General features: G+C 51.6%; 1 protein-coding gene across 1 annotated transcript; it reads right to left on the bottom strand.

Annotated features, from left to right (window-relative positions):
• Positions 1–17: 17 nt before the first annotated feature.
• MON1B (MON1 vesicular trafficking associated B) lies at positions 18–8,549 on the bottom strand. Its single transcript, XM_045796046.2, has 6 exons — positions 8,210–8,549; positions 7,836–7,993; positions 5,524–5,853; positions 4,179–4,998; positions 3,673–3,820; positions 18–1,244 (listed from the first exon to the last, which is right to left on the bottom strand). Exons 2-6 carry the CDS (start codon positions 7,981–7,983, stop codon positions 1,035–1,037), a joined length of 1,656 nt encoding a protein of 551 aa, XP_045652002.1. The 5' UTR covers positions 7,984–7,993; positions 8,210–8,549; the 3' UTR covers positions 18–1,034.
• Between the last annotated feature and the right edge of the window lie 2,112 nt (positions 8,550–10,661).

Below are 10,661 nucleotides of genomic sequence, written 5' to 3'. Positions count from 1 at the left end.
CCTTGGACGACGAATAGTTAAAAAAAAAAAAAAAAAAACTACGTAGGGGCCGCAGGCTCTGCAGCGCGCATGCGTGCACTGCGCGTCTGCCCGTCAGTTAACCAGAGCGGAGGAGCAACGAGGTTTCCGCTCTAACCAAGCACGGACCCAAGCCCCTGAACGACAGTTAGCGCGCATGCGTACACCCCGAGGTCCGCCAACTCCAGTGCAAGGAAAACAAGCGCAGAACTGGGTCTTGGTTGGTTGAGGAGGGAGGGCTGTGCACACGCATATGAACTCTAGGGAGGCCTTTCCCTCTCGAGGTTGCTGTGTGGTGCAGACTGTGGGAGTCTGAGACAAATATACATGAGCTGTGCGGTGGTACTTGAGTCCCCTTCCGTTCACAAATCCTCGCGTAACAGCCTATGCGAGGTTTTCTGCACTTCACAGATGAGTTCAATGAGCCTTAGAAGCCAAGTGCACCTCCCATGCAAAAAGTCTGGATCTCAGCCACCTGTGAAGTCAGGTGTTCTGCCCTGGAGACCACCTGCTCACCGATAGCAGCAGCAGCGAACACTGGTGGCCACTTTGGACCGGGTGAGGATGAAGTACATGAAGGGCAAAGCAATGTCCTTGTGGGAACTGCTTTTAGGTCTTTTATGTACTGATTCTTTCTTAGAGCCTTTCATAAAGGCTGGCCGTGCATTCCCAATTCTAGAGCCCCTGTGGACCACCCAAAGGGACCTTGGCCAACCCTGGACACTCAGGGCTCAGAGCCCATCAAGGAGGCAGACTCCTGATGCAGGACAGAAGGTGTGGTGCCCAGGACTGGAGGAGACAGCCCCTGGCAGAGGAACATCATCCAAGTGGAAGAGGTGAGGCAGAGGGAGAGGAAGGCAGAGCGGTCTAAGGATTTCCCCAGAGGTGGAGGAGCATGCCAGGGCTGGGGAAGCAGCCTTTCCTCAGTCCCTCCTGCCTCATTTCCAGAGTGGAGACAGAAGGTAAAAACCAAAGGTGGTGGTTCTCAGCATTGCCCAGTCTGAGAACTCTGCCTCTCAAGGTCCAGTGAACAAGCCGTTATGGGAAGGTTGGTCTGTAGAGGCAGCTGGGGCTGCTGGAGGTGTGGAGTACTTGGGTGGGTAACGAATGAAGAGTCGATCCTCCTCTTTCTTCACCCAGCGCAGGAGTTTGGTCACTACCAAGATGGCACCTGCCTTTGTCACCAAGGGGCTGAGGCAGGTATAGAGTTCAAATTTGGAAGTCACCTGCAGGTTTGAGAGGAGACAGAGTCAGTTAGGCCAGAGCTGGCCATGCCCAGTCCTGTCCACCCCACCCTAGCCCCATGCCTGTCTCTTGTTTGGAAAACCGACCTGGCAAGGGTTCCCACCGGCTGCTACATGGTCACTGGGCTAAAACAGGTAAACTAATATTGTGTCATGGTGGGCCAGGGGTTTTCAGTAGGGCCAAGGAACCTGCTGATCTAGTGGCTTCAACTGGGTAATGCTGGCAGTGTTGTGTGTGTGTGTGCGTGCACACGTGTACTTCCCGGATCTCAGTTTGCTCATCTGTGGACCGGGTATAACAACAACAATGCTTAACATTTACTGAGCAGTTACTGTATACAAGGTTCTGTTCTAAGCTCCACATACCAGTTTTCATCCTTTGTAGCCTAATAGGGCATAATAGGAGGATTAATTCAATTTAATCCTTATACCAACCAGAGAGACCTAACCTGCCCAGGTCACTATACCTTTCTGTGTTACCTCTCACTGCTCGCTCGCTCGCTCACTCTGTTCCAGCCACTCTCACCTCTCCCTGCTCCTCCTCAATGTAACCACGTTCTGCCTCACCTCACAGCATTTGCACGGTCCTTTCCCTCTGCCAGGTGTACTCTCTCCATCTAGATACTCACATGGCCCGCCACCTCCCCCTCAGACGCCATCTCTTCAGTGAGTCATCCTCTGACAACCCAATTTAAAATCCTGGGCCTACCATATCTTGGTTTTGAAATGCTGTTCTCCACTAAAAGGTACAAGGGCTCCCTGGACAAATGGCTGATTCCAGGACTGGCACAGAGAGTACATGATGAGCCTGGAACAGTGTGTGCCAGAAAACAAGAATGCTTAAACAGCGATGGTGACGTATAATAAGACAGAGGCCCAGCCCGGCTAAATTGAGATAGTCTGAGCACCAAAATAAATGACAGAAAGGCTTGTAGCCCACTGATTTAAAGAAAAACCCACGAGACCATATGGATATAAAATTTAAAATTCAACAAATAAAGAGGGGGAGGAAAAGTTCTTCCATACAGTAGTGGAACCTCAGCCAATAACTGTAGGAGGGATGGTGGGGTTCAAAACTCACTACCTGGCAAACGCCCGACCAGGAACTATTGCAGACAAGAATCGGAAATGGCTATTAAAATCAGTGGATGAAAGTGTGATGAAAAACAGAAACCTGACATAATCCCCACAAGATACTTACTAATTAAAAAGGGGGACAACACTAACTTTATAGTGGAGAAATCTGGGAGATACCATCTTAACCAAGAGATCTAAGTTGTTTGTTTGTTTTTCTTTTTTTTGGAAAAAGAGATCTCAGTTGTATCAACAGTGGGACAAACTGACATTGTGGATCTCTTGATAGGTGCAGAGGAGGAGTACAGCATTCACTTTTGGGACATTCTTGCCAAAAAGGCATGACCTTAATTCAGTCATAATAAAATATTAGAAAAACCCAAGCTGAGGGACATCCTACAAACTAACTAGCTGGTACTCTTTAAGTGTCAAGGACATGCAAGAAAAAAAAAAGATGGAGAAAGGACTCTAGAATAAACGAGACTAAGAAGGTAACAATAAATAAACCAACATATGATCCTGGGCTGGATTCTGGACCAGTAAAAAGACATTAGTGGGACAACTGGTGAGATCCGAATGAAGTCTGCGGATTAGATGTTGTTGTATTGATGTTAATTTCCTGATTTTATTAAGCTCCTGTGGTTAACATCTGGAGAAACCAGGTGAAGGACCTATTTATAGTAATTATTTGTACTATATTGCACATTCTTTGTAAGCCTAAAATTGCCTGGAAATGAAAGTTAAAAAAATTTAAAAATAATAAAATCCTCGGGAGAGTACAATGCCCCATACCCAGTAAGCGTACAATGAATGATTTAATATGTGTGTGCCAAATGGCAGAGCCTGGGGGAAGGTGCCATTTTCAATGCGGTCACCTTGGCCAAACTCCCTGAATAGCTGACCCTGAATCGACCCATGGGAAGTGAGGAGAGGAGCCCTGAAGACCCCAGGGAAGAACACCCCAGGTAGAAAGCACAGCCTGGGACCAAGCCTGTAGTGTTCAAGAGTGCTGGGGACTCGCAGAGCGAAAACTGAACGGACAGACATACACAGGCAGGGCTACTGGGAAAGCAACAGGCACACTGATGGTTTGACTTTTCTAAGTCGAAGACACCGTACTGATAGCTAATGGAACAATGAAAAGAACAGTGGTACCGGAGGGTTGTAGACTGAGCAATCCTTTCAGGTTTCAAAGACACATGGGTCATAGCAGGAACAGCAACACAGGCAAAGGCATGGTGTGCCTTATGGAGGCTGTTACGGTCAGAGGGGATAGAGTGGAGGGAGAGGAGGCTTGAAGTCAGGAATGAACTCTTCCAGACCCTAGCAGACTCACCCAGGCCAGCAGCGTCTCTCTCTCAGCCACATGGTAAATGAGGCGCAGGGGCCTAGAGGAGCTGTGGAGGCGCGCGTGCAGACGGTGGTACAGGTCCGACAGCCGCTGCCGTTCCTCCTCTCTGCTGTATGGGGCCTCCAGCTCAGGGCTGCAGTGAGGGAGGGGGGTGAGGCCAAGGTCAGTCAGAGGCTTGCTTGGCTGGCCCTCCTCCCCTCAGTCTAGGGAGTTCAATTAAATGAGGCAGCCCAGCAGCCCCCATTAGACTTGAGGTTTCTCGATGGTTGGAGGCCTGGCTGGCCCAACAACCGAGGGGATTTCTTGGGTACTTGGGCCCTCTTCTTCATCAGAGTAAGGGATTCCTTAAGGTTGGTGGCTGAGCCTCCCTCATTAGACACCCATTCTATTCTATCCTTCTAGAGAATGCCTGCTTCTCCCACTTCATGTCTATGGGATGCTGAATCTCATGCGTTTCTGCCCAGCCAACTGCCCACAGGGTCAAGGCCTACCTGGTAAACTGGGGCAGCTGGCGGTGGTGGTCAGGGATATCCAGCGGCTTATAGAGGAAGTGTCGGAGGCCAGGTGCCCCCACAGCCTGCACGCTGTAGGCAGGAGCACCGGCTGACGGGGCATTAGAGAAGCTGGCAGCCTCCCCCAGGGCCCGCATGGCACCAAGGGTGTGCATGCCCTCTTCAACCAGGCGCCGGCAGGTGGCCATGTCATGGAAGGCCTCAGGGTCAGTGCCGAGCAGCAGCAGACAGACCGGCATGGCGTCCAGGCGAGCCACGTAGGCGTAGAAGAAACCATCGGGGTTGAAGCGGGGCAGGCACACAGGTGCCCATGCCTCGCCTGCCGCAAAGGCCGGGGCCCCCACCCAGTCGAGCAGCAGCTGCAGGTCGGCTGGATCCAGCCGGCACTCGGCTAACACAGTCCGCTCCTGGGCTGCCGTCACCAGTCGACCTCCGATCGCCAGCACCGAGAGTGCCAGGCCAGGCGCCGTGCACCGTCGCAGCAGTGCACCCAGTGCTTCCCGCAGGGGGCGAGCCAGAGGCACACACCGCACAGCGCCCAGCAGCAGGGCACCAGGGTCCCGCTCCACGCTGTCTAGAAGCCGGTCTAATGTGCGCTCCGAACCGGCCAGCAGGCGGCGGAGGTCGTAGTTCTGCTTGCGCGCAAAGATGCGGGCCACACTTGCACGCGTCAGTGTGCTCACGATCTGTGCGTGCACGGCTAGCAGCTCCCCCCGAAGCTGGGCTGCTGACTGAGGAGTCCTTGACACAGCTACCAATAGCAGTGGGCCCTGCTGTAGGAACACCAGCTTGTGGTCCTCTGGGGGAGGCAAGGGGGATTAGGGGTAGAGATGAGTCAGCAGCGACTGGAGGGCTCAGGCGGGGCTCTTCTGCTCTTTCCCTGAACACACACACCCCTGGCCCAAGCTCACATGGTCACTCCATGGTACACTTGGACAAGGCTAAGGCCAGCATGGGGAGTTTGGGTTATTTGTAGAGACATGATGGGATGGTCAAGGAAGCAGGTTAGACACACAGCATGGATAGGAGAAGACACAGCAAGGACTGACACAGAACCCAGAGACAGCCGACTCAGCCACAGAGCCCCCAAAGTCACGCTTTCAGATAAACAAGGAAGTATCCAGCCAGTGACTCAGATCCAGGCGGGTTAATCACTCAGAACCCAGCAGGCCAAAGCGACAGACAACAGACAGATGCCTGGCCAGCCATCCACATACACGGACTTCACCCCTGGCTGCCTGGATAGTGTCCCAGGCAGCCAGCCGGCCAGCCAGCCATTTTCCCTGTCACCATCCCCTGCTCTACCTCCTCCTCCTTTGCTCACCAGCGTAGATGGCGCGGATGGCATCTCCTGCACTCTGCACGAAGGACACGAGGGCTGTCATCACACCCATGGTCGTCGACAGTGCCTCCACACTACCATACCTTGAGTAGATGGGCTTGCCTGCCTCGCTCAGCACAAACACGTGCTTTCGCTTGCTGCGCCAGTCCTCATCACTGGGGTCCCCACCCTGGCCCCCAGAGCCAGTCTCGGGACCCGCCATGGGACTATTCTCGGAGGCTGCAGGATCCCAAAGCCCACAGGTGCATGATGGGGCCTCTGACTGGGGCAGTGGTGACAACAGGCCAGGTGGCTGATCCTTCGTCTCGGATTCTGAAAGGGAACTCCTGGTGGGTCATTCTGGCTGTGGATTCCCCATTAACCCCATGTGCCCAAGGACTTACCAAATCTCTACCAGCCCTCCCTAATAACCCCTGGCGCTGACCCAGACCTCCAGGCATCTCCTCTGCCCCTCAATGACCTCCATGTCATCCCCTAAAACCTCAACAATCCAATCTCTCACTGTCATTACTGAACTCCCTATGTCCTTAAAGACTATTTATTTTCCTTTCAATAACTGCCACTTCCAAGTCTTCAAAGGACCCTATTGCTTCTGAATGACCATTATTAATATCTTCATCTTCAATGATCCCCCATTAACACCTCTGATCCCTCATGTATTCTCCTAGTATCTACTCACCCCTCATTGGCCATCATGACATCCACTACTATCTCTACAGTCTCTCATTTAAATCCTTCCCCCTGCCCCACCCCTCTCTAATCCCTTATTTATTCTCATGGATGTTCACTGATCCCTAATGACCTCATTGACTCTCCTGGTCACCTGTGTATATTTTTGGTGATAACCACTAATTCTCCCAATGATTGCCATGAATATCCACTAGCACCCAGATCTTTAAGCCTCCCCTAACGCCCTATTTACTCGCACTGCTGTTCACTAACATTCCAAAGACCCCACATTAATATCACTAATACCTGGGTCTTCGATGACCTCCAATGACTGTGCTGACACACAATCTGTTTTACCCCATGTGCGCTCCATCCCCACCATGACTACCATTAATGTCTACTAACATCCAAGACTGCAAATAACATCTCCTGATTCCCCTGACCCTCTTTTATTTCATTCTCCCTTCTTCCCAATGACTACTATCAATTTCTACTAATATCCAGGACTTCAGTGACCTCCTCTAACTTCCTTGACCTTTTATTCTCATTGATAATCCATTCCCTTCCTTACAATACGCACCATAATATACACTAACACACAGAACTATAATAATGAACTCTACCTCCCTTCCTCATAACTATCATTAACAATCAGCAATAAAACCCACGACTTCACTGCCCCCTACTGATTCCCTTGACATCCCTCCCATTTATTCCAATGTCCATTGATTCCCCAATGACAACCCTTACTTCAACAATTTTCCCATAAAATCCCAATGACCTCATATTCCTTCATTCTCTGATTGACATTCACTGATCCCCCATGTCCTCCTCCCAATTTCCCTCCCAAAATCTGCCATTACTTGCCAATAATTCCCAATTCTCAAAGACAACCCCCACCTCCACCCTTTATTCTCAGTGATGTCCACTCATCCTTCCCGATGATGCCACCAACATCCACTCATTCCAAAGTGATCAGAGAGCATTGATTCCCCAATGACTTCCATTGAGTCTCCACCAAATACCTTTACACAACCACCTAGGACTTCAAAGACCCTCCTACTAGTCCTCTGACTCTCCAGATAATCTCACTGATGTCCACTGCCTCCTCACCAATGATCACTATTAACATCTACTAATTTCTGGTTCCTTAAAGACTGCCACCAACAACTCACCACTGACTCCTCAATGATGTAAACACTGAGTGCGCATTGGTCCCTACTGATCCCCTTTCCCACTTCAATGACTTAAATAACGCCCTAGCCTCAAAAGACACTGACTTCTAAATAGTTCCCCTTTGACTGTATTACCTTTCCTTTGGTCATTCATTGACCTAAACATCCTAAATCCCCAATGCCCCTCGTTGACCCCAACTGATCTCTTTGATTCCTCAAAGACCCGAACTCAAACCAAGGCCCCAGGGAACATCCATTGACACCCACTGATTTCCTTTCCATTCCTCAACGATTTAAACTACACTGTGTGTCCACAACTGCCTTCTACTGATCCTGCTATGGTTTAAACTCCTGAGTCCCAAAAGACTCCTCGCTGGTCCCCCTGGGACCTCCCCCAACAGTGACACCTCCAGGCATTCTTACCAATACCCTAGTGAGGGGAAGGCATACCTGTTTTCTCCAGGTCCCCGTCTGCAGAATCTGGCGGGTCCTCGTGAACCCCTCCATCCTCACCAGCCTCCTCACTGGGGAACCGAGTGTCCTCCAAGTCCTCCGCGTCCCCAGGGGCTGGGGCAGTAATGTCTCCTCCAGCCTCCATCTGCACATCCCTGTGGGGTAAGGGAATTGAGGGTGACAGGCAGCAAAGGAAACTTCTTAAAAGCCTGTACAGAGCCTGGCCCCCTTGGACACATTCCTAGTGTTCGTTTCCCCTCGGGTTTCAACAGGATGAGACAAGCAAAAACATGACCAACTACTTGTACCCTCCAACATTTCCCGAAAAGGGAGGTTCTAATAAGCTTCAGCAGAAAAAGAGACATAAACACCTGTTTTAACCCCGTATCCCAACTGGCCGGGTACCATCACTTTCCGATCAGCGGTAGCATCACACTTCCGGGTGCGGCTGCCGTCTTGCCACACTTCCGGGTACGACGCCGCTCTGAAGACACTTCCGGCTGCGGAGCTTTATTCGCTCTCCGCCGCACCGGAGCCCTATCTCCCGCCGCCCACTGGTGTCCCTTCACCGTTGAGATGACGCGCGCCACTCCCGGATTTACGTCGGTCTGGTTGGGGACCCGGCCAGCCGCCTATGCACTCCTTCACCCCACTGGCTCGCCAGGCTAACACAGGCGAGCCGGGCAGCTTCCCTTACAGCCGCCTGTCGGCGTGACGGGGGCGCGGCTCGCGTTCAGCCAATCCGAAGTCGGAGGGCCTTCCTGATGGCCCAATCAAGAGAAGGCGGCCCTCCCCCAGCGGTTCGCACCCACTCTGGCGGCGCGGTATCTCCACCAATACTGTGCGCTGCATTGCGATCGCACCCGCCCATCTTGACTGACATATCCCCGGACCCAATCGAAGTCTCGAGGACTCTCACAGCCTCGGTCCTGATAGATACCGATGCCCGCTCAATAGGCGTGCTCCCTCAGAATTGAGGCACCTTCACCTTCCCTAATCCACCTGAAAATGAGACGGGATGACGGTGGAATGGAGTAGTCTGGGCAGAGAGGAAATGTCTGACGGACAGTCCCCGCTTCCAATCAGAGCTCTGTGCGCCGCCTGGCCAGCCTCTGGAGCTCGGTTGCTATAGAGGCGAGAGGCGGGCTTCTCAGAAGTAGGACGTATTCGTGTTATCTCTCTACAGTCAGGCAAAGGGCTCGACAGCCTCTGGAAAAAGGGAAGCGCGAGCCGTGGGCATGCTCATGGAGAGGGGGGAGTGAGCTTACGAAGGCGATGTGCAGGCTGCCCAGGGTTTGCCCAGATCCGCCAAAGGCCGGGTAGACCTCACTTCCGAAACAGCTCTGTGGACCGAGCTAGGCGGTTTAGGAGTCCGGGCTTAAGGGAGGGGCATGCAGGCGTGGCTTCGAAAGGCATAGGAGCCCTGGTTGGTTGAGGAAAATGCCCCTTCGGCTTCTGCGCGCCACCATTGGCTGGGCCAGGGGAGGCGCAACGCCTCCGTCGCTGGGGTCACACCCCCTGGAGGGTGTCCTGCCAGAAAGTGCGGGAGCTGGGTTTGTTCTTTCCCTGGGCCAGAGCACGACAGGGCAAAGCTTTTGAGGACCGGCGGAGTGGAGTCCCCAGCTCCATTGCCCGCAGGATTTCCATTTACGTTGGGGAATCTTAGGAGAAACAGACTCCATCTCTGATCACTGTCTCCTTAGGAAATTGAAGGGTAAACTCTTCCATCCCTTCCCCATAAGGGTTCCCTAATTGTGACTCGCTTTCCCTCAGCGTGATGTGCCCAATTCCAAGTTTCTTGTCACGTCAGCTGGAATATGCTTTTTCATGAATCTACATCACCAGGTAAACAAACCAACTCTTCCCATATCCATATTCCCACCGACATACAAGGTATTAAAAAACAGCTCTGCCAAGAGGGGAGTAAATTTCTGGAGTCCAGTGAATCTTGAAGACACAGTAAGACCCTGGACTCATACAAATAACTTCAATTCTCATTACAGAGGATCAAGGGAGCTGAAGGGTGTTTGAGTTTATTTATATGACTGCGAAGGAGAATATGTGCTTACATCCTCAAGTGGGCATCTCTGCTGGGAAATTCTGTGTTTGGGGTGAGTTGATCAATCTCAAGATACTTGCCCTCTCATCCTCAGCACAAACACTTCCATACTGGACTCCACCCACAAGCCCAGGAAAGCATCCCTTTCTAAGGACTTTTTTATTTCATGAGGTCACGAGAACATATTTCCCAGGTCTGCACAACCATGCCTACTTCTGTACTTGCCCCAAGATGGATAGAGCCTCTGGAACTGAGGCTTTGAATTCGTAAACCACACTAGGAACTTGCCTGTGCCTATCTGGATACATTGTGATGACCCTCCTGCCATGGGTTCTTTTCTTTCTAGGTTTCCTGAATGCTAGAAAATTGAACTTGAATATACACAGTGCAAATTGGAGTGGGAAGAAGAACACAGTTGTGAGTAGAAACAAGGCAACTTGTAGTGTATTTGTGCTGTGATTGGCTCCCTCAGTTGTACCCACAGTGCAGGAACATTTGTGGCCTTTGTTTCCCTGTTACCTGTCACTCTCCTGTTCCTTGTTTCTTCTCTCTTTTCGCTGCCCTCTTACCCCCTTTGATGCTCTCTTCTCTGATTTGTACCACTGCTCCCTGCTCCTACTTTTTGTTCCCTGCCCCATCATGCTGTTCTCTGCTCTGTTTCCTTGGTCCTGTTCCCTCACCCAGTTCTTTCCCTCTTCTTTCTCTACCTTGTCACTCTTCTTTGCCTCTTCTTTTTCTACCTTGATCCCCTGATCTTATTATCT

The sequence above is a fragment of the Ursus americanus genome, chromosome 21 (genome assembly GCF_024610735.1).
Source record: "Ursus americanus isolate L20-20 chromosome 21, mUrsAme1.1.p, whole genome shotgun sequence".
NCBI lineage: Eukaryota > Metazoa > Chordata > Mammalia > Carnivora > Ursidae > Ursus > Ursus americanus.
Note: the sequence above shows the minus strand (reverse complement) of the source record. Positions and strands in the feature narration are given on the sequence as shown.